This window comes from Seriola dumerili, unplaced genomic scaffold, assembly GCF_002260705.1.
Source record: "Seriola dumerili isolate Sdu_G_001 unplaced genomic scaffold, Sdu_1.0 BDQW01002134.1, whole genome shotgun sequence".
Taxonomy (NCBI): domain Eukaryota; kingdom Metazoa; phylum Chordata; class Actinopteri; order Carangiformes; family Carangidae; genus Seriola; species Seriola dumerili.
This window is the reverse complement of record NW_019176389.1, coordinates 78,471-103,363: the sequence shown is the minus strand read 5'-3', so window position 1 is coordinate 103,363 and position 24,893 is coordinate 78,471. Positions and strand designations below refer to the sequence as shown.

Sequence of the window (24,893 nt, the reverse complement as noted above, 5' to 3'; positions counted from 1 at the left end):
CTGAATTCCTAACTATTAATTTTCTCTGCCTCCAACCTTCAGTACATTCCCTCTCAACTTTAAAATAAATCTTCCTCTTTTCCATCCTAACATCATGTGTCTAAACTGGTGACCTGAAACCCAGAAGAAAACCATGAGATGTCCTGTCAAGGGCTTTGGATTTTTGTGTAGATTTTATTTGGGTTTCTAATGCACAACCAGCTGTGATTTACTGCTTTAAGGATTGTCAACCTGCCGTTTCATCTTTCTTTCACTTAGCAACACAATCATTCAAATCTCATCAACCCTATTCAAGTCCCTAAACGACTTTCTTTTATCTCTGTTGTTGAATTCTGCACTTGATGTAAAAACAGTGCAGGTTGTGACGACAAGTCATTTAACCCCTGCTCGCACCTAACCTTTGAACCTGGAAACTTTGGTGAAGTAAACAAGTCATAACTGCTGCAAAGAAGGGAAGTAAAACTGAATTCAGCCTTTTGTCCTGCCTCGCTCTCCTCCTCACTGTACACTCAGCAGCAGAAGTGGACAAAGTACACAGCTGAATTAGTCAAATATGACTCCAAGTTGTTCAGTCAAATTTTTACTTGAGTTAAGCACTGACTGACTGTACAGCAAACATTTAAAACAAAAGGAATCTTTATTTAATTTAAAAATTTAAAACATGGATTTGAAGAATCCTTGGCCTCATCTTTATCTAGTGGCCATTGTTAGGACACTGACAAGTTCAAACATGGCCAACAGTGGAGGAGTTGACTGTATTTGGTTTTGTTCCTGTGATGAACACATTGTATGGTCTATCACATTTTCAAAATAAAATAAAATTCAGTCCTCTGACTAAAAGCTCTGCTCCAAAGTAAGAGTACTTCACTTCACTTCAGAAATGTAGTGGAGTCAAAACTACAATATTTGACTTTTAAGAGTAATGGAGTCATGAATTTACAAAAACAAAAATAATACTCAAGTAAAGTACAGATACTCAGAAAATATACTTGAGTAAAGACTCAAGTTAATGTATTTTGTTACTGTCCACCTCTGCTCAGCAATCACGCCTCAGTTTGAAGATCTGCACCTCAGTTATGTTTACAGTTTTCCCCAATGTTTCATATTTTTCACAGTTGATTGACAAATCAGAGTAACTTTATTCTCCCATCTGAAATTTGACTTTGAACACAAAGTATAAATTAATCAAACATGTGACTTTACTAACACTGAATAAATGGTCAGTTTCACACACACAGCAATATCCTCAGTGCAGTAAACAGACACTTTATCAGCTCTGTTGATAAAAAGAAAAGAGTTGATCTGTCATTGCCAGCTACAAATGAATTATTGACACTTACTAACACTGGACTGTGCTGTGTAGGTAAAACATGTTTTAAAAGAAAGTTTTTAAGCACAGAATGTGAGTTACCCAGTCCCAGAGGACCTCTACCACCCCCTACCCAGCCCTGCCAAGCACGACCCCCCCAGGCCCGGAGCTCAGATCCTATGAGCTGATGATCTGCCCAGACCAGGTCTCGTGTTTCGTCCCTGGATTGAGATGTGTGATCTTCACCTCCACCGCCTGCACCTTCAGGTTCTTGGGCGGGACCCGGCTCACTTTGTATGTGACTTCGTCGCCCTCGACTGGGACATACTCCCCCTCGATGCTGAAACGGAGAAAAATAAGGATGAAGAATGAGATTTCAAAGTGTTTTATCACCATCATGCTTTAACAAATGAGGGTCATACTATAGTAAGGCATGAAACAGTCATAGTATAGTGAGGTATAAAATGTCATACTATAGTAAAACATTAAAAGTCATAATATTGTAATAGTATTATAAGGAATAAAAATGTCATGGTATAGTAAGGCCTAAAAAGTTATAAGAACGTCAGAGTATGGTAAAGCATAAAAACTCATGAAAGCAACATACTATAGTAAGACATAAAAAGTCATAAAACATCATAGTATAGTAAGTAAAAAAAAAGTCATATTATACTAAGGCATAAAAAGTCATAAAAATAAAATAGTATAGTAAGGCCAAAAAAGTCTAAAAAATTCATATTATAGTAAGTTATAAAAACTCATAAAAACAAGACATATTAGTAAGACATGAAAAGTCATGAAAACATCATAGTATATTAAGACATAAAAAGTCATAAAAACGACACAGTATAGTAAGGCATAAAAGGTCAAAAAAATTCATATTATAGTAAGTCATAAAAACAACATAGTATAGTAAAGCATAAAAAATCTAAAAAAGTCATATTATACTAAGGCATCAAAAGTCATAAAAACGACACAGTATAGTAAGGCATAAAAGGTCAAAAAAATTCATATTATAGTAAGTCATAAAAACAAGACATATTAGTAAGGCATGAAGAGTCATGAAAACATCATAGTATAATAAGTCATAAAAAGACAAAAAAACGTCATACTGTAGTAAGGCAGAAAACATCATACTATGGTATGGTACAAACACATCATAGTATGGTAAGGCAGAATACCGTCTTAGTAGAGTAAGTAATAAAGGGCATAAAAAAGTCACACTATAATAAGGCATGAAAAGTCATAAAAAGACAATAGTATTGTAAAACATAAAAAGTCATAAAAACACAATAGTATTGTAAGGCATGAAAAGTCATAAAAATGACATAGTATAGTAAGACATAAAAAGTAAAGAAAACACAATAGTATTGTAAGACATAAAAAGTAAAAAAAAACACAATAGTATTGTAAGGCATAAATGTCATAAAAATATCAGAGTAAAGTAAGGCATAAAAAGTAAAAAAAAAAGTCATATTATAGCAAAGCATGGAAAGTCATAAAAACAAAACAGTATAGTAAGGCATGAAAAGTCAAAAAAAATACAATAGTATAGTGAGGCATGAAAAGTCATAAAAATGACACAGTATAGTAAGGCATAAAAAGTCAAAGAAAATTCATATTATTGTAAGTCAAAAACTCATAAAAACTAGACATATTGAAGCATGAAAAGTCATGAAAACATCATTGTATAATAACTTATGAAAAGTCATGAAACATCATAGTATAGTAAAGCATAAAAAATCTAAAAAAGTCACATTATACTAAGGCATCAAAAGTCATAAAAACGACACAGTATAGTAAGACATAAAAGGTCAAAAAAATTCATATTGTAGTAAGTCGTAAAAACTCATAAAAACCAGACATATTAGTAAGGCATGAAAAGTCATGAAAACATCATAATATATTAAGGCATAAAAAGTCATAAAAACAACATAGTATAGTAAAGCATAAAAAATCAAAAAAAGTCATGTTATAGTAAGTCATAAAAACAAGACATATTAGTAAGGCAGAATACTGTCTTAGTAGAATAAAGAATAAAAGAGCTTAAAAATGTCATAATATAGTATGGCATAAAAAAGTCACATTATAGTAAGGCATAAAAAGTCAAAAAAATGACACAGTATAGTAAGGCATAAAAAGTTAAAAAAAAATTCATACTATAGTCAGGCATTAAAAGTCATAAAAATGACATAGTATAGTAAGGCATGAAAAGTCATAAAAATGCAATAGTATAGTAATGCATGAAAAGTCTTAAAAAAGACATAGTGTAGTAATGCATAAAAAGTCATAAAAACGTTATAGTATATTGAGGCATAAAAGTCATAAAAATATCAGAGTAAAGTAAGGCATAAAAACGTAATTGTAATTAAGTCATAAAGAGTCACAAAAACATCATAGTATGGTAAAGCAGAAAAACAAAGTGTATTAAGGCATGAAAAGTCATAAAAAAGTCATAGTATAATAAGTTATGAAAACTAATAAAAAAGTCATAGTATAATAAGACATAAAAAGGCAAGAAAAAGCTTAAAAATGTCTTAATATAGTAAGGCAAAAGAAATCATAAAAACGAGATAGTATAGTACGACATAAAAAGTCACGAAAACGTCATAGTATAGTAAGGCATAAAAAGTCAAAAATAAATATAGTATAATAAGTCATAAAAAGTCATAAAAACATCATAGTATGGTAAAGCAGAACAACAAAGTGTATTAAGGCATGAAAAGTCATAAAAAAAGTCACAGTATAATAAGTTATAAAAAGTAATAAAAAAGTCATAGTATATAGTAAGGCATAAAAACGTCATAGTATGGTAAGGCCCTTTGCTGCATGTCATCTCCTCTCTCTCTCCAACCTTCCTGTGTCTCTCTCACTGTCTCTATCACAATAAAATAAAAAATGCCCAAAATATAACTTAAAAAAAATAAAAATTAAAAATAAAACAAAAACACACCATAGTGTAATGAGGCATTGTAATGGTCCCTCTTTGAGTCTAGTTTTCATGGACAATTACTGTGCTGGTGTGTCTTTGAAGGTAAATGGACGGATATGATCACAGTGGCCAGATGTGGAGCTCCTGGGCTGAGCACTCCCAAGGCATGAAGGCATGGACTCACAATGCTCTTCCCTCTCTCTCACCTGGATTCATCCCTGCCAGCATTGGCATATTTTACTTTCTTTTGCTTTTGTTTTCATTTTGCTTTACAACATCCTATAATTCACTACATTCACTCACGCACACTCACATTACTGATATTACTGACTGTCTCACTCCATATTTGTATTTGTCTCTTCAGTTTATTCATTTTTATAATAAATATTAAAATCAACTGTCATCTGTTGTGTCGATTCCCTAATTTGATGTGGCCTAGGAACTGGGTAATGAATGAATAAAAACATCATAACATAATGAGGCATAAAAATGACTTATTATAGTGAGGTATGAAAAGGTGATAGTATAGTACAAGCATAAAAACATCAGAGTATAGTTAGGTATTCAAACATCGTAGTATAGAAAGGTATAAAAAAGTCAGGCATTAACAGCCGTGAGGCATAAAAACTCATAAAAACATCATAGTATAGTAAGGCATGAAAAGTTATGAAAATGTCATAGTAGAGTAAGGCATAAAATGTCATAAATACGTCATAGTATAGTAAGGCATAAAAACATCATAGTATAGTAAGGTATATAAACGTCATAGTATAGTAAGGCATACAAAGTCATAAAAACATCATAGTACAGTAAGGCAAAAAAACGTCAGAGTATAGTAAGGCATAAAAAGTCATAAATACATCATAGTACAGTAAGGCATAAATTGTCAAAAACGTCATAGTATAGTAAGGCATAAAAAGTCATAAATATGTCATAGTACAGTAAGGCATAAAAACTTCAGAGTAAAGTAAGGCATAAAAAGTCATAAATATGTCATAGTATAACTAGGCATAAAAACATCATAGTGTAGTAAGGCATAAAAATTCATAAATACATCATAGTACAGTAAGGCATAAAAAGTCATAGTATAGTAAGGCATAAAAAGTCACAAAAAAGTTATCATATAGTAAGGAAAAAAAGTCATAATTACATCATAGTATAGTAAGGCATAAAAACGTCATAGTATAGTAAGGCATAAAAAGTCACAAAAAAGTTATCATATAGTAAGGAAAAAAAGTCATAATTACATCATAGTATAGTAAGGCATAAAAACGTCATAGTATAGTAAGGCATAAAAAGTCACAAAAAAGTTATCATATAGTAAGGAAAAAAAGTCATAATTACATCATAGTATAGTAAGGCATAAAAACGTCATAGTATAGTAAGGCATAAAAAGTCACAAAAAAGTTATCATATAGTAAGGAAAAAAAGTCATAATTACATCATAGTATAGTAAGGCATAAAAACGTCATAGTATAGTAAGGCATAAAAAGTCACAAAAAAGTTATCATATAGTAAGGAAAAAAAGTCATAATTACATCATAGTATAGTAAGGCATAAAAACGTCATAGTATAGTAAGGCGTAAAAACTCATAAATATGTCACAGTATAGTAAGGCATAAAACATCATAGTATAGTAAGGCATAAAAAGTCACAAAAAAGTCATCATATAGTAAGGAAAAAAAGTCATAAATACATCATAGTATAGTAAGGCATAAAAAGTCATAAATATGTCATAGTATAGTAAGGCATAAAATGTCATAAAAATGTCATAGTATAGTAAGGCATAAAATGTCATAAAAACGTCATAGTATAGTAAGGCATAAAAACGTCATAGTATAGTAAGGCATAAAAATGTCATAAAAACGTCATAATATAGTAAGGCATAAAAACATCATAGTATAGTACGGCATAAAAAGTCATAAAAATGTCATAGTATAGTAAGTCATAAAAAGTCATAAATATGTCATAGGACAGTAAGGCATAAAAACGTCATAGTATTGTAAGGCATAAAAAGTTTTTAAAAAAGTCATCAGATAGTAGGGCATAAAAAGTAATAAATATGTCACAGTATAGTAAGGCATAAATATGTCATAAAAACATCATAGTACAGTAAGGCATAAAAACGTCATAGTATAGTAAGGCATAAAATGTCATAAATACGTCATAGGACAGTAAGGCATAAAAACGTCATAGTTTAGTAAGTCATAAAAAGTCATAAGTATGTCATAGTATAGTAAGGCATAAAAACATCATAGTACAGTAAGGCATAAAATGTCATAAAAACGTCATAGTATAGTAAGGCATAAAAAGTAAAACATCATAGTATAGTAATAGTAAGATAGTATAAGTCATAAATACGTCATAGTATAGTAAGGCATAAAATGTCATAAAAACGTCATAGTATAGTAAGGCATAAAAAGTCACAAAAAAAGTCATCATATACTAAGGCATAAAAAGTTATAAATACGTCATAGTATAGTAAGGCATAAAATGTCATAAAAACGTCATAGTATAGTAAGGCATAAAAACATCATAGTATAGTAAGGCATAAAAAGTCATAAATACGACATAGTATAGCNATAAAAACGTCACAGTATAGTAAGGCATAAAAAGTCATAAATATGTCATAGTATAGTAAGGCATAAAAACATCATAGTACAGTAAGGCATAAAATGTCATAAAAACGTCATAGTACAATAAGGCAAAAAAAGTCACAAAAAAAAGTCATCATATAGTAAGGCATAAAAAGTTTTAAAAAAAAGTCATCATATAGTAGGGCATAAAAAGTAAAAAAAAAGTCATCGTATAGTAGGGCATAAAAAGTAATAAATATGTCATAGTATAGTAAGGCATAAAACGTCATAAATACGTCATAGTATAGCAAGGCATTAAATCATCATAGTATAGTAAGGCATAAAAACATCATATTATAGTAAGGCATAAAAATGTCATAGTACAGTAAGGCATAAAAAGTCATAAAAATGTCATAGTATAGTAAGGCATAAAAACGTCATAGTATAGTAAGGCATAAAAAGTTTTAAAAAAGTCATCATATAGTAGGTCATAAAAAGTAATAAATATGTCATAGTATAGTAAGGCATAAAAATGTCATAAAAACTTCATAGTACAGTAAGGCATAAAAACATCATAGTATAGTAAGGCATAAAAACATCATAATACAGTAAGGCATTAAATGTCATAAAAACGTCATAGGACAGTAAGGCATAAAAATGTCATAGTATAGTAAGGCATTAAAAGTAAAAAAAAAAAAAGTCATCATTTAGTAAGCATAAAAAGTCATAAATACGTCATAGGACAGTAAGGCATAAAAACGTCATGGTATAGTAAAGCNTAATATAGAAAGGCATAAAAAGTCATAAAAAAGTCATAGTATAGTAAGGCATGAAAAGTCATAGTATAGTAAGTCATAAAAAGTCATAAAAAAGTCACAGTATAGTAAGGCATAAAAAGTTATAAAAACGTCATAGTATAGTAAGGCATAAAAAGTCATAGTATAGTAACGCATAAAAAGTCATAGTATAGTAAGGCATAAAAAGTCAAAAAAAAGTCACAGTATAGTAAGGCATAAAAAGTTATAAAAACGACATAGTATAGTAAGTCATAAAAAGTCATAAAAAAGTCATAGTATAGTAAGGCATAAAAAGTTATAAAAACGTCATAGTATAGTAAGGCATAAAAAGTGATAGTATAGTAAGGCATAAAAAGTTATAAAAAAGTCATAATATAGTAAGGCATAAAAAGTTTTAAAAACGTCATAGTATAGTAAGGCATAAAAAGTCATAGTATAGTAAGGCATAAAAAGTCATAAAAACGTCATATTATAGTAAGGCATAAAAAGTCATAAAAACGTCATAGTATAGTAAGGCATAAAAACTTCATAGTATAGTAAAGCATAAAAAGAAAAAAAAGTAATCGTATAGTAGGGCATAAAAAGGCATAAAAAGGTCATAGTATAGTAAGTCATAAAAACATCATATTATAGTAAGGCATAAAAAGTCATAAAAATGTCATAGTATAGTAAGGCATAAAAACGTCATAGTATAGTAAGGCATAAAAACATCATATTATAGTAAGGCATAAAAATGTCATAGTACAGTAAGGCATAAAAAGTCATAAAAATGTCATAGTATAGTAAGGCATAAAAACGTCATAGTATAGTAAGGCATAAAAACGTCATAGTATAGTAAGGCATAAAAATGTCATAGTACAGTAAGGCATAAAAATGTCATAGTACAGTAAGACATAAAAAGTCATAAAAATGTCATAGTATATTAAGGCATAAAAATGTCATAGTATAGTAAGGCATAAAAACGTCATAGTATAGTAAGGCATAAAAACATCATAATACAGTAAGGCATTAAATGTCATAAAAACGTCATAGGACAGTAAGGCATAAAAACGTCATAGTACAGTAAGGCATAAAAAGTAAAAAAAAAAAGTCATCATATAGTAAGGCATAAAAAGTCATAAATACGTCATAGGACAGTAAGGCATAAAAACGTCATAGTATAGTAAGTCATAAAAAGTCATAAAAACGTCATAGTATAGTAAGGCAAAAAAAGTCATAAAAAAGTCATAGTATAGTGAGGCATTAAAAGTCATAAAAATGTCATAGTATAGTAAGGCATAAAAAGGCATAAAAACGACATAGTATAGTAAGGCATAAAAAGTCATAAAAATCATAATATAGAAAGGCATAAAAAGTCATAAAAAAGTCATAGTATAGTAAGGCATGAAAAGTCATAGTATAGTAAGTCATAAAAAGTCATAAAAAAGTCACAGTATAGTAAGGCATAAAAAGTTATAAAAACGTCATAGTATAGTAAGGCATAAAAAGTCATAGTATAGTAACGCATAAAAAGTCATAGTATAGTAAGGCATAAAAAGTCAAAAAAAAGTCACAGTATAGTAAGGCATAAAAAGTTATAAAAACGACATAGTATAGTAAGTCATAAAAAGTCATAAAAAAGTCATAGTATAGTAAGGCATAAAAAGTTATAAAAACGTCATAGTATAGTAAGGCATAAAAAGTGATAGTATAGTAAGGCATAAAAAGTTATAAAAAAGTCATAATATAGTAAGGCATAAAAAGTTTTAAAAACGTCATAGTATAGTAAGGCATAAAAAGTCATAGTATAGTAAGGCATAAAAAGTCATAAAAACGTCATATTATAGTAAGGCATAAAAAGTCATAAAAACGTCATAGTATAGTAAGGCATAAAAACGTCATAGTATAGTAAAGCATAAAAAGAAAAAAAAGTAATCGTATAGTAGGGCATAAAAAGGCATAAAAAGGTCATAGTATAGTAAGTCATAAAAACATCATATTATAGTAAGGCATAAAAAGTCATAAAAATGTCATAGTATAGTAAGGCATAAAAACGTCATAGTATAGTAAGGCATAAAAACATCATATTATAGTAAGGCATAAAAATGTCATAGTACAGTAAGGCATAAAAAGTCATAAAAATGTCATAGTATAGTAAGGCATAAAAACGTCATAGTATAGTAAGGCATAAAAACGTCATAGTATAGTAAGGCATAAAAATGTCATAGTACAGTAAGGCATAAAAATGTCATAATACAGTAAGACATAAAAAGTCATAAAAATGTCATAGTATATTAAGGCATAAAAATGTCATAGTATAGTAAGGCATAAAAACGTCATAGTATAGTAAGGCATAAAAACATCATAATACAGTAAGGCATTAAATGTCATAAAAACGTCATAGGACAGTAAGGCATAAAAACGTCATAGTACAGTAAGGCATAAAAAGTAAAAAAAAAAAGTCATCATATAGTAAGGCATAAAAAGTCATAAATACGTCATAGGACAGTAAGGCATAAAAACGTCATAGTATAGTAAGTCATAAAAAGTCATAAAAACGTCATAGTATAGTAAGGCAAAAAAAGTCATAAAAAAGTCATAGTATAGTGAGGCATTAAAAGTCATAAAAATGTCATAGTATAGTAAGGCATAAAAAGGCATAAAAACGACATAGTATAGTAAGGCATAAAAAGTCATAAAAATCATAATATAGAAAGGCATAAAAAGTCATAAAAAAGTCATAGTATAGTAAGGCATGAAAAGTCATAGTATAGTAAGTCATAAAAAGTCATAAAAAAGTCACAGTATAGTAAGGCATAAAAAGTTATAAAAACGTCATAGTATAGTAAGGCATAAAAAGTCATAGTATAGTAACGCATAAAAAGTCATAGTATAGTAAGGCATAAAAAGTCAAAAAAAAGTCACAGTATAGTAAGGCATAAAAAGTTATAAAAACGACATAGTATAGTAAGTCATAAAAAGTCATAAAAAAGTCATAGTATAGTAAGGCATAAAAAGTTATAAAAACGTCATAGTATAGTAAGGCATAAAAAGTGATAGTATAGTAAGGCATAAAAAGTTATAAAAAAGTCATAATATAGTAAGGCATAAAAAGTTTTAAAAACGTCATAGTATAGTAAGGCATAAAAAGTCATAGTATAGTAAGGCATAAAAAGTCATAAAAACGTCATATTATAGTAAGGCATAAAAAGTCATAAAAACGTCATAGTATAGTAAGGCATAAAAACGTCATAGTATAGTAAAGCATAAAAAGAAAAAAAAGTAATCGTATAGTAGGGCATAAAAAGGCATAAAAAGGTCATAGTATAGTAAGTCATAAAAACATCATATTATAGTAAGGCATAAAAAGTCATAAAAATGTCATAGTATAGTAAGGCATAAAAACGTCATAGTATAGTAAGGCATAAAAACATCATATTATAGTAAGGCATAAAAATGTCATAGTACAGTAAGGCATAAAAAGTCATAAAAATGTCATAGTATAGTAAGGCATAAAAACGTCATAGTATAGTAAGGCATAAAAACGTCATAGTATAGTAAGGCATAAAAATGTCATAGTACAGTAAGGCATAAAAATGTCATAATACAGTAAGACATAAAAAGTCATAAAAATGTCATAGTATATTAAGGCATAAAAATGTCATAGTATAGTAAGGCATAAAAACGTCATAGTATAGTAAGGCATAAAAACATCATAATACAGTAAGGCATTAAATGTCATAAAAACGTCATAGGACAGTAAGGCATAAAAACGTCATAGTACAGTAAGGCATAAAAAGTAAAAAAAAAAAGTCATCATATAGTAAGGCATAAAAAGTCATAAATACGTCATAGGACAGTAAGGCATAAAAACGTCATAGTATAGTAAGTCATAAAAAGTCATAAAAACGTCATAGTATAGTAAGGCAAAAAAAGTCATAAAAAAGTCATAGTATAGTGAGGCATTAAAAGTCATAAAAATGTCATAGTATAGTAAGGCATAAAAAGGCATAAAAACGACATAGTATAGTAAGGCATAAAAAGTCATAAAAATCATAATATAGAAAGGCATAAAAAGTCATAAAAAAGTCATAGTATAGTAAGGCATGAAAAGTCATAGTATAGTAAGTCATAAAAAGTCAAAAAAAAGTCACAGTATAGTAAGGCATAAAAAGTTATAAAAACGACATAGTATAGTAAGTCATAAAAAGTCATAAAAAAGTCATAGTATAGTAAGGCATAAAAAGTTATAAAAACGTCATAGTATAGTAAGGCATAAAAAGTCATAGTATAGTAAGGCATAAAAAGTTATAAAAAAGTCATACTATGGTAAGGCATAAAAAGTCATAAAAAAGTCATAGTATAGTAAGGCATAAAAAGTTATAAAAACGTCATAGTATAGTAAGGCATAAAAAGTCATAGTATAGTAAGGCATAAAAAGTTATAAAAAAGTCATACTATGGTAAGGCATAAAAAGTCATAAAAAAGTCATAATATAGTAAGGCATAAAAAGTTTTAAAAACGTCATAGTATAGTAACGCATAAAAAGTCATAGTATAGTAAGGCATAAAAAGTCATAAAAACGTCATATTATAGTAAGGCATAAAAAGTCATAAAAACGTCATAGTATAGTAAGGCATAAAAAGTAATAAAAAGTCATAGTATAGTAAGGCATAAAAACGTCATAGTATAGTAAGGCATAAAAACATCATAGTATAGTAAGGCATAAAATCATCATAGTATAGTAAGGCATAAAAATGTCATAGTACAGTAAGGCATAAAAGGCATAAAAAGTAATAAATATGTCATAGTATAGTAAGGCATAAAATGTCATAAAAACGTCATAGTATAGTAAGGCATAAAAACATCATAGTATAGTAAGGTATAAAAAGTCATAAATACGTCATAGTATAGCAAGGCATAAAAACGTCATAGTATAGTAAGGCATAAAAATGTCATAGTACAGTAAGGCATAAAAGGCATAAAAAGTCATAAAAATGTCATAGTATAGTAAGGCATAAAAATGTCATAGTATAGTAAGGCATAAAAATGTCATAAAAACGTCATAATATAGTAAGTCATAAAAAGTCATAAAAATGTCAGTATAGTAAGGCATAAAAAGTCATAAATACGTAATAGTATAACTAGGCATAAAAATGTCATAGTATAGTAAGGCATAAAAACGTCATAGTATAGTAAGGCATAAAAATGTCATAGTACAGTAAGGCATAAAAGGCATAAAAAGTCAAAAAAAAGTCATCGTATAGCAAGGCATAAAAAGTCATACATACGTCATAGTAAGTCAGTAAGGAATAAAAATGTTATAGTATAGTAAGGCATAAAATGTCATAAATACATCATAGTATATTAAAGCATGAAAAACGTTATACTATGGTCAGGCAGAAAAACGTCACAGGCATGAAATATCATAAAAACTTCATAGTATAGTAAGGCATAAAAATGTCAAAAAATGTCATAGTATAGTAAGGCCCTTTGCTGCATGTCACCCCCTCTCTCTCTCCAACCTTCCTGTGTCTCTCTCACTGTCTCTATCACAACAAGGTCAAAAATGCCCCAAAAAAAAAACCTGTCAACAAACGTAAATAAGTATAGAATGTAACATAAATGCAAACATAACAGTATAGTAAGGCATAAAAAGTCATAAAAACACCACTTTAACTTAAGGCGTAAAAAGTATTAAAAAGCCAGGTATAAAAATGTCATAGTAGTAAGGCATATTAACATCATAAAAACATCATGAAATCAGCATGTTTCTGTTTCCTGAGATTGACATCAGTGTTACTGCCACTCACTCTGAGATGTGAACGAATATGTCTTCGCCGCCGTGAGAGGGTCGTATGAAGCCGTGACCTTGTGACCTGGAGAAGTTCTTACACATGCCCTTGAACACTGGTCCTGATTGGGCACGTACTGTACTGCAGGCAGAGGGAAAGAAGACAACAAAGTTCTCATTCATTAACCATTAAATGACTCGTTCTGTTTTGGCAGAAGAAGAACACAAGAAGAAAGAGCAGTTTACAGTTACAATTCATGATTCAGGCCTTTGTGACAAGAGACTTGGAGAGATGTGAGGAGGATTTATAAAGGATGTGAGAAAGGAAGATGAAGTGCTGATCAAATCAACTCCTACACGTCGCCTCATCATGTCACAATACAGCTGCAGCAGAGATGAGAATACTAATCTGCTGAGTCACAGTGGAAACAGCTCAGTATTTAACCTTTCTTCAGTAGCAACCAGCCATGATACAGCAACCTGTCAGATTAACATTCATTTACATTAACTGGTATTCAGATGCTTTACTTAAAGTAGCAATCTTTCAATACTACCACTCTCTAAAAAAAGACCCTTCAAGGTTTATATGCTGTAACCAGTGGCTTCATTATTCCTCCATGTCAGTGACAGTCAGAGCTGGGGACATATTGTTTTCAGGTTGTCCGTCACGTCCGTCCGTTCCTTTCTCGTGGACACATTATCTCAGAAAAGCCTCGACAGAACTTCTTCAAATTTGTCACAAACATTCACAAGGACTCACGGGTTAACTAATTAGATTTTGGGGGTCAATTATGACCAAATTTCATAAGAAAAGGTTAATATATTATATGACTCTGGATAAACAGGGATGTAACCTGGAACTAGTTTGAGTGGCGGAGGGATACAACCACAAGGAAATAATTCCAGTTTTTCTTTCTCTCTTCTAATCACCTGTTGTACTTTGTATCATTGTAATTAATATAAACCATTTTGTATAGATTGCCAATTCTTGAGACAAGAGATGCATTTGTTATTGTTTGTTTGTTTTTTGTTTTTGTTTTTTTATTCCTTCTAATGTTCAGAGTGAATGCAGCTTACACATGCTGAAGTATACAGTATATTATACGAATGCTAAAGGCTGTATTTCATCATGTTAAAATTTAAATAAAAATGTTGTGGCAAAAAAATACTTTTCTGTGAAATATATGTGAAATGAAATGAAAAAAGTCAAATAAGGTACAAGCATCACTTCAGTAGAGTATCACACTCGCACTTACGCTGAATAGGTGCGGGTGCGTTTGGTTGGCAGCGGGCTGGGCAGATCCCGAGGCAGCGGTTGCTCCTTCCCTTCCTCCCACACCCGGCTCCCCTCCCTCAAGAAGGGGAAGGACAGGGTGAGAGAGGCGTTGGGGGAGCGCAGCGGCGTCCCAGAGGGTGATGTGAGGCTGGGGTCCGCCATGTCAGATGTGACAGAGAGGAGGAGGATGGGGGAAGGATGGTGTGGATGCAGTGTTGGATGCTGATGGGCCGCTGACACCGCTGTCTGTCGGCCGGTGTATCTGTGAGTCCGTCTGCCTCAGCGTTGGACACAGGCTCAGCGGTTATCCAGGTCAGCGCTGTCGCTTCAAGTCTGTCAGGAGGACCTGCCGTGAGGAGAGAGAGCGGATGAAGACCACAGAGTCGTCATATTGCTTTAAAGAAGGAGAGGAGGCGTCCAGCCATCTCCTTTCATTATTTGACAAAATTGCGTTAAAAGATTAAAAAAATCCTCCCAACAGCTGACAGATGTTCAGGTGACCTTTTCCAAACAGGAGTTTTCAAACAGGACAACAAATGGAGTAAAACCTGACGGTGATGTCTGCAGTGCTGTTGTGGCAGTTTTAATAGTGGAAGTTTACATTTCTTCAGTGCAAGCTTTGACTGTATTACCCAAAATATAAAAGCTTGTAAACTGAGGACACACACACACAAATCTGAACAAATCATCAAATAAATAATTCAAAATAAATAACCACAAACAAGACTAAACAACCAAGGATATGTATTTTCAGGTGGGAAAAAAATTACTTTCCATTCACAGTAAAATACTGGGTATAGTTTGTTTTTTAAATGTCTATATTTGGTTTAATGTGATATTTCTGCTTCAATCCTGCTCTCATTTGATGCTTTTTCCTGAAACTCAATTCCTAACTATTAATTTTCTCTGCCTCCAACCTTCAGTACATTCCCTCTCAACTTTAAAATAAATCTTCCTCTTTTCCATCCTAACATCATGTGTCTAAACTGGTGACCTGAAACCCAGAAGAAAACCATGAGATGTCCTGTCAAGGGCTTTGGATTTTTGTGTAGATTTTATTTGGGTTTCTAATGCACAACCAGCTGTGATTTACCTGCCATTTCATCTTTCTTTCACTTAGCAACACAATCATTCAGATCTCATCAACACTATTCAAGTCCCTAAACGACTTTATCTCTAATTCTGCACTTGATATAAAAACAGTGCAGGTTGTGTCGTCTGTCTCCCAGATCCTCCCAACAGCTGACAGATGTTCAGGTGACGCAGCCAACACTTCCTCAATCAAACTCTTTAAATCAAGTCATTTCAAGTATTAAAGTTGTATTTCAGTGATTCTGTGCTGCACATAAAGTTGGGGGACTTACTGGGGACAGATTTAACCCTCATGTTGCCCCCGTTTTCAAATGTTTTTATATCAGAAATCTGGTTTTCTTTCATGTAAATTGACTGAAAATTACATGGATGGTTCCTTTTCGCAAATCCAATTAATGATCACTATTCTATACTTTCCACAGAACTGTGGGTGTTTTATTCTAATTTATAGCATCTGTGGGTTTCCAGGGTCAAATTTGACCCGGCCACTACAATGGATCACTCTATTGAAATGGTTTCAAAACAGTATCCTGACTAAACTTTGACATGTACCTGTCGGTGATAATTCATCAACATATGTTCCTCTGATTGTAACTATAGTCAAACTTATTCAAAATTTCATTTTTTGTTTTATTTTACTCAAAAACAAGGTATATTTTTTATGTAAATGAGGTTTATTGACCATAAAATACCAAAAGAAAGTCGCAGTAATGAGTTGGAATGAAGTCGACTGAAAAGGTGCAATCATTGGGCAATAATTTTATACTTCATGTTTTATAAACAGTCAAACAGACCCGGGAGGACGAAAGTTGCATGGTCGATGGGAAGACAATACAAGGGTTAAAAAAACACATCGATCAAAATTGTTGCAACAGAGGCCATGATATCCTGACTGTTAGTCTGGGTCCAAAAACACTGGATCCTACGCTGCCCATAATCAGCAACTGTAGCAAAAATGTGAACGTATACGAGTTTCTTAGGTTGTGATTTGTAAAACAGGATTTGTGCACCTGCAATGAAGAATTTGAGATGGTGTAACGGTCGTGTTGTGTTTGTGAGAGGGAAAAAAATCTACAAGTATGCAACTCCTGTCTAACCTTCATAAACATTAATAATAATAATTATTATTAATATTATTATTGTTATTATTATTAGTTTGTACAGGCTTTCTGTTAAAAATGTTTGTCTATCTATCTATCTATCTATCTGTCATTCACTAATACATGCACAATACATCCTGTTAAATCAGGTGACCTTGCCCTTCAATTTAATCTGGTGTCTCCCAGGGTTACGGGATGAGGAGGAGCGGACTGATCTCCTGTCAGAAGTCAAACACCGTGATCACAGTCCGGAAAACCAGCGCCATGTCTTATATTTCATCTGTGTGTGTTTGTAGCGCGTTTTTCTTTCTTTCTTTTACGCCCACTTCTCTGCCTGTGATGATGCAGGCAGAGATGGAGCTGCGTGACGTCAGAACAGCTGCAGAACGCCGCCTCCAGTGGTGCGTTCGTGACGTCAGTACCTCATTCCCAAATGATTATGGTTACATATTTTACAGGAGCATTAGAGAAATAAATAACATTATAGCGTTATTATCACTGTATGTGGTGCAGTAAAACACTCCGGACAGACTGCTGATGGTTATTATAATATGTATATATACATTTTTTTTTGACAATGAGGGACCACTGCACAGAGTGAACCAAAACTGTTTACACTTGTGCTAACAGGAACATCTGGATGTGCAGCAGTGACTGAAGAGAGGGTCACGGCTCCTCTGCCCGGGTCAGAGACAAATCTCCTCCCTTTCCCATGATTATAAAAAGGCAACACTAACGTGCGTGTGTGTGTGTGTGTGTGTGTGTGTGTGTGTGTGTGTGTGTGTGTGTGTGTGTGTGTGTGGAGTTTATCATGACTTCAATTCACTTTCCTCAAAGAAACACCACAAAAATCTCATGTCTGATCTCTCTGCATTTCTCCTGCTTTTCATATTATTATTATTATTTTTTTATTTTATTTTTTTTATTATTATTAATATTATTATTATTATTATAGCAAATAACGAACCGCTGAGAAATGAATATCTGTGTTTTCTCAGTAATGTGTGAAAGTCAGAAAATAAATAAATAAATCAATGCTGTTAGACAATATAACTTGGACAAAGCAGCGGCAGGGTGAGAGGACCAGCTGGCGGTCAGGCACGGTGGAGATGAGAGACCCATCAACCCTCCATACAACCACAGATGAATGAATAAATGAATGAATCTTTTTTTCATCTAGCTGTTATTCTGTCATGCAAAGAATACATTGTCCCGATCCAAACACAAAGCCACACTGACACCCCCCTCCCACCCCCACCCCCCCGCTGCAGGCACTTCAACATGCATATATTTACAAAAATGCCACTTACTGCATTGGACGCGCTAGTTGCTTGAGGATGATCGGTGTGTGCTAATGTGTGCGCTCAAACTCGGTTTGATTATATAACGAGTAATTAAATAAATAAGTCGTCCACTAAATCCGCGCAGCGCGACGGAAAACCCTGATGTGACGGTGTGAGGCTGCGAGTCTGCGCAGCTGGCGGAGATTCCGATGGCGTGATGCGACTCTCTCTCTCTCCCTCTGTGTGTGTGTGTGTGTGTGTGTGTGTGTGTGTGTGTGTGTGTGTGTGTGTGTGTGTGTGTGAAAATGACTTTCTTCATTCCTAGTCATGTGTGTAATCTGTTGGGGGAACATTGAGCTCAGTGTGGTGAAGCATTCTTTGTCTCTGCCATGATTTTTATGATGTTTATCATATGTTGCTCCTGATGCAGCTGTTCTATTATTAAGACTGTGTTATATGCCGGAGACTGGACCAGTAATGCTGTGAATTTTACATTTTTACCTTTATCTTTCATCACATACATCCAGGATACATCCCTGTTTATCCAGAGTCATAAAATATGAACCATTTGTGCAAAATGTGCTCATAGTTCCTGTGTGAAGTCTTGAGTAAAGGCTAAAGAGTGTTCTCTGAGGTCACTGTGACTTTGACCTTTGACCTTTAGCCACCAAAATCTAATCAGTTCATCCTTGAGTCCAAGTCAATGTTTGTGCCAAATTTGAAGAAATTCCTTCAAGGCGTTACTGAGATATCACATTGACAAAGCCAAAAACATGTTTTGTGAGGTCACCACCCCGGTGACCTTTGACCCCCAAATTCTAATCAGTTCATCCTTGAGTCCAAGTCAATGTTTGTGCCAAATTTGAAGAAGTTCCTTCAAGGTGTTTCTGAGATATCGTGTCCACGATAATGGGACAGAGACAACCTAAGTTATTTAATGGGCATTTTTGCCTTTATTGTGATGTCACAGTGAGAGAGAGAGGAAACTGAGGGAGAGAGAGAGAGAGGATGACATGCAGCAAAGGGCCAGGGGTCAGACTCGAACCCACGGCTTCTGTGGTTAGGACTAAGCCTATGTGGCGTGACGCACTCTACCAGGTGATCTTCTTTACATGGTAAATGATTTTATCGTATTCTTAATCCTGTCGGCAGCATCTCTGCAGGGACGGTCACATGCATCCCATCTTCTTCTGCTGATAAAACCTCTACAGCCTGACCTAGTTTCACAATACTCAGACAAAAATCAACGGGCCGTGCAGTTGTCACATGAAACTACATTTCTGATTGTACAACAAACACAAGTACTGTACGAGGGTATGAGCTGCAAGCCAACAGTGACGGACGCTAAGCGAGCAGCTCTGTCGTAAACAAGCGGGACTGTGTCCTTCACTGCCCCTCAAACTGTGGGATTTAAAGGCTAATCCGTTTTCATATACTTCCTATAATCACACACAACGACGCACTCTCAGATCACATCCACTCACGCTGATGATACGTCCTTTTACTGTGCGACAAAAGAGACAGAAAATATCAACATGTGCACAGACACCTGCAGTACATGTAACATTTAAAATAAAAAGCTAAGCTGAACAAATTTTGACTCCTACTGAAAAAAAAAGAAGAATGCTGCCATGTTATTGTAATTCTTGATGACACAAATGCATTAGACGTTTGACCCAAAACAAAAATGTCACTGCTTTATTTCTCTCACCTTTAAACACAGTGTTCATACAAGTTCTCATATCAGCAGGCAAAACATTTATTCATCATGACAGAGTTTTAAACAGAACCTACTGTGAGCCATTAAAGTCAGATCTAGTGATCTGTGTACGTCGGTCCATCACACTGAAGTCATTACAACATTGGTTCAAATATTTAAAGGGACAGTTCAGGTGTGTTGACGTGGGGTTGTGTGAGGTACCTACAGCAGTTTACTGCAGGTAATGCACTGACTGTATATGACTGCCTCACACAACCCCACGTTAAAACACCTGAACTGCCCCTTTAATGACTTCCTGCTTCTGTTCTTTTCATTTGAGGGTCAAACTCTCGTGTGAAATGCATCAGCTGAATGTGAAAGTTCTTCCACCTCTCTCTTATTAAATTTAAGGTCAGTTTTACATGTGAACATGAAGCTGGTATTGTGTTTCCTAAACAATCAGAGGTTACATCAGTCACTTCGACACCGACGGCGTCTTGGTTCAGAGAGCAGCTCCACTTTGTCCCGTGACTTCTGTGCTGAGACAAAAAGGTTTCTGTGTCTCCGGATGGATCGGTCCTGATGGTCCGTCTGTTCCCAACACAGCTCAACACCAAGAGCTAACTGTTCCACCATGACAGCAGCCCCAGCCCCGGCTCACAGATGGTCCCCTGAAACAACAGAACGGGGGGGGGGGTTACCTTTACTTTGGCCACAGATAAACTGTTGCACTCACAAAAAGCTCCCTGACTCTCCTGCTAGTGTTGATGCATCTCTTACCTTTATGAATCTACTGAGTCACGACAGCAACAGACAGTCGAGCTTCACACAGACCTCAACTACTGGATCTGTCTAATACCTGCAAATCACCTGTCTATAATACACAACCCCACCCATCTGTATGGAAGCCCCTTCCCTCCAAACCAGGAGAACGGAGAACCAGTGAGATGGACTTGTAGCATGGACTTTTCAAACCTTGTTTTGATTAACATTATAGCAGCTGTTTGATGATTATTTTATTGTTGCCCGGTTTCATGTTTATTCATGTTTGATTAGATTCCTCTGTGTGATACCTGAAAGTGAAGAGACGTGTGAATAAAGTAAGTGTAACGTCAGCTTCATTTACTTCAGTTTATTGTTGTGTGCTGACATTTGAAGTTGATATAATTGTACTTATTTTGCCTTTATGTATTTTAATCTCGTGCTGAGAAAATCCTCCTTCTCTCCATCCTTCCATCATGTGAACCACTGACCTCAGCGTCATGAACTAAAATCGTTAGAACGGCCACTGGATCCTGCTGCTGCTGCAACGCCTCCACCTTCATGTTTAGCACAACGAAGCTAAAGTCGTTAGCACTTCTCTCCCTTGTTTACAGTGAATTTTGAGCTAATTCTGCAGAACAATGATCGACAACTGGCAGTGCAGCAGGTCAGCAGCGACACGCCAGCTGTGGCAAAACATCTGGTGAAACAAAGGCACATGTCTCAGCTACATGTGGAGGAGGTTTGCTGTAGATTTTCCCACATTTTTTATTTGAGCAGATCTGCTGGTGATGTAAAGGTGTGTTCTTACAATCAGAGTGAACGGTGGCTCTTTCTTCTCCCTGCTGTCCTCTGCTGGCGGCGGCGCCGTGGACTGTCCCGGTTGAGTCGGTGTGTCCGTGGTTGCGGTGGCCGGGCCCGTCGGCGACGTATCCACAAACACTTCGTCTGTCACCCGAAAACGGATCTCCTCCCCTTGGTCCATGTAGAGGTCATGGGCCCCCTCGTCCGTCTCATACTCCCACAGCCAGACCTGCTCTGCTTCGTCACTGAGGCTGCAGCTAAGGAAGGCTCCACAACTACAGTCACGGTCAGTTCTGGTACAACATGATTCATTTAAAGGTGTTATGTGTAAGAATGTGACGACATGTACACGTATTCATCACTTTATTTTATGTCTGAACAGACTGTAACATAACCTAAACTAGAATCACCTCCTCGTGGTTGTATCTCTCCGCCACTCAGACTAGCTCTTGAAGTTGAGTTATGGCTAAAAAGTGTTTTCTGACGTCACCTTGACCTTTGACCCTTGACAACCAAAGTGTAATCACGTCGTTCTTGAGTCCAAATGAACGTTTGTGCAAAATCTGAAGGAATTCCCTTGAAGAGTTCTGGAGATATTGCATTCACAAGGCCAAAATTGTGGTTTGTGGGCTCACCACGCCTGTGAACTTTAACTTTAACCTTTGACCCCCAAAATCTAATCGGTTCATCCTCGAGTCCTAGTGAATATTTGCACCAAATTTGAAGAAGTTCAGTCAAGGCGTTATCGATATGGCGCCAGCACAGAGGAATAAAAATGAGACCTTCACTGACTTTCTTAGTTGCCCGTTAAAGCCTGTGACTGGAAAACAAAAGAGCCCGTCAGTCTGCAGATTTGTGGACCAGAGTCACTGATAACAAGGCTTCTCTCAGTGTTACACACAGAAACTTTAACATGTGATGCACAAATGTTTTGAGGCAAAGCTGCACTTCTGATGAAATCACAGCACTGAGGTCAGGATACAACTTTGCCGGCTGTTGAAGTGACTCTGGGGGAATGAGGATGTCATCAAAGAAGCCCATTGTGACTGGAACAGAGAGACACGGTGTGCGGTCAGTGTTTACCACATTACCATGAATGAATTAAGAAAACTGTTGTAGGAGGAAACAACAATGAGAATAAACATCAGCTGCAGATCTAATTTTCCTTTTTCAGGGTATTGAGAAGGAGTTAGACAGAACCTACCGTGAACTCCCTCCTGACTGCAGTACTTGATCTTGCCGACCAGGATCTCGTCGAGGAAGGGGTGAAAAACAACATACCTGAAATGAACTGACAGAAACACAGAAGGAAGACGGGGCTCAAAGTGAGTAAAAGCACAACTGATATCAAGTGTTATTTCTATTTTCCGATAAGGAAACAGCAGCAATATTTTCCGCGTCTATATCATCATTTCCTTCAGGAACATTTCTCCATCATGATGAAAGTAGGTGAGTTAGTCCCCCCACCCCGCCGCTCTGATCTGTGTGTAACGGTGTTTCTGTGAGGACGTCCTCAACCTGACGGTGCATGATGCAGGTGTACGGGGAGATGTAAGAGCTATGTCATCACCGCCCTCATACCTTTGGTGTGCGAGGCTCCGTCCCCCGGGAATATATAGGAATCCTCCAGTTTAGTGATGTCGTACAAGCAGATGCAGAGGCCAACATTGTAAACCACCTGCAAAGACGCTGACAGTTCAGTTCAGTATTGCACAATAACTCTCATTTGATTCTCACAACATCAGTCTCAGAAAGAGCCTTTAAACACAAATCACTTCATATTGTCAGTAATCACCACAATAGAAATGTATTTCTCTCATTTTGTTTACTGTTAAAATGTTGTAATGTGTGCGGGTCTGTACATTTAATGACGTACAAGTAATTGAAATACTCAATACATTTAATTTAATATATTAGTATATCTCTAATTTGTACGGAAGAGGTTAAGGACCACATGTGCAAGTTTAAATCAGAATTTGGACTTTCTAAAAAAAAATATATATATATATATATAATCACATTTAGGCCACATGTGAATTTTATTATCTTTAATAATATAATTTTGATTTTAAACTCAAAATTCTCACTGTCTAGAAAAAAATAAAAAATAAAAAAATCACATTAGGGCCACATGTGAAATGTCTTTTTTCAGAATTCTTCTTCTGTATATTTGCGGAAGACAAAGAACAAAAAACTTATGCAATGAAGTACAATCAATAATGACTGGACTGTGTTTGACAGCTATTACATTGATTAGACAGGAAAAATAATTGTTAATTCTCATTTAGTAATGATCTGATAAACTAGATGCTTTTGCCAAACTTGATAGTTTCCCTCTATCTGTTCTCCCGTGTCTCTCTCTCTCTCTCTCTCTCTCTCTCTCTCATCAAAGTTTTCCTGGACCATCAGTCGTCCTGGCACCTTCATGAATTTCATGGTTTTCATGGTAGAGAGGAGGTCATGTGACTCATGCCACACCTCTAAGTTGTTTGGATCCATGTTCCTTATAAATTCATATATATTCATATACATGTTCAGTGATTCATCTATAGTCATTTCTGTCTACAGCGTATACAAGTCTGATAAGGAGGGATTCCTTTCTTCCCCAGTTAAAGTTTTTCTTCTCACTGTGAGTCAAAGGTCTGAGGATAGAGGACATCAGGTGTTGTGCAGTTTGTAAAGGCAGATTTATGATTCATGAATATACAACAATTAAAATGTCATTTTAAAAAGTTTGGCTGGCAACAAGAAGAAAACTACAATCTTTTCACTAAAGCTGCATCATCACACATCTCTCGAGTTTTAAACTACTGTTGAAGGCTGAACTTGGGAACTTCTTTACACCATATAAATAGAATGAATTACCGAGCACTTGAACGTCTCATCTTACTGAAAGACTTTAAACGTTTCATTTTGGCCTTTGTAAAGGAGTCTATGACAGTAACTGATGTTTGTATGTTTAGTGTCCTGCCTCTTTATTATTTCTGCTGCACTCAGGTCAGTGTTGGTGTTGATGGAAGTTTTTCTCACCGACAGTGAAACACACCTTGTTGGCCAGTTTCTTGTTGAGCTCCTCGGCGATAGCTTCGTTCAGTTGTCTCTGGAAGTTCCACGGAGGGATCCTGACCGTGTCGACCATCTCCACCAACACGAACATGATGCAGCCCGTCAGCAGGTACTCTCTCCCTCACACACACACACACACATACATAAACACACACACACACACCACCTGTGGTCCAACAACCGGCAGAGCTGTCAGTCTTTTATTCTCATGAAGCATTTACTGTTTTTCTTCTCTATAAACAACCAGAGCGGAGAGGAAACAACATCAACAGCTGCTCATAACGAAGCTAACGAAGCCACAGAAAGTATTTTCATCTGCAGCAACTCTGAAGCATCCATGTTGTCTCCATGTGATTATTTACGACAGTGGGCTTTTTACGACATGTCGCAAAACTTAAAGGTACAGTGCACATTTTTAATGTTG

At 34.7% G+C, this 24,893-nt stretch overlaps 2 protein-coding genes across 2 annotated transcripts; both read right to left on the bottom strand.

Moving 5' to 3' along the window:
* Positions 1 to 1,455: 1,455 nt before the first annotated feature.
* Positions 1,456 to 18,195, bottom strand: LOC111239187 (cold shock domain-containing protein C2-like). The gene is made up of 4 exons (XM_022769007.1): positions 18,166 to 18,195; positions 14,644 to 15,009; positions 13,407 to 13,529; positions 1,456 to 1,649 (listed from the first exon to the last, which is right to left on the bottom strand). Exons 2-4 carry the CDS (start codon positions 14,823 to 14,825, stop codon positions 1,487 to 1,489), a joined length of 468 nt encoding a protein of 155 aa, XP_022624728.1. The 5' UTR covers positions 14,826 to 15,009; positions 18,166 to 18,195; the 3' UTR covers positions 1,456 to 1,486.
* A 1,626-nt stretch (positions 18,196 to 19,821) lies between these two features.
* polr3h (RNA polymerase III subunit H) lies at positions 19,822 to 24,823 on the bottom strand. Its single transcript, XM_022769008.1, has 6 exons — positions 24,450 to 24,823; positions 22,985 to 23,081; positions 22,608 to 22,694; positions 22,386 to 22,449; positions 21,411 to 21,648; positions 19,822 to 20,508 (listed from the first exon to the last, which is right to left on the bottom strand). The coding sequence occupies exons 1-6, from the start codon at positions 24,558 to 24,560 to the stop codon at positions 20,458 to 20,460; spliced, it is 648 nt and encodes a 215-aa protein (XP_022624729.1). The 5' UTR covers positions 24,561 to 24,823; the 3' UTR covers positions 19,822 to 20,457.
* Positions 24,824 to 24,893: the final 70 nt, after the last annotated feature.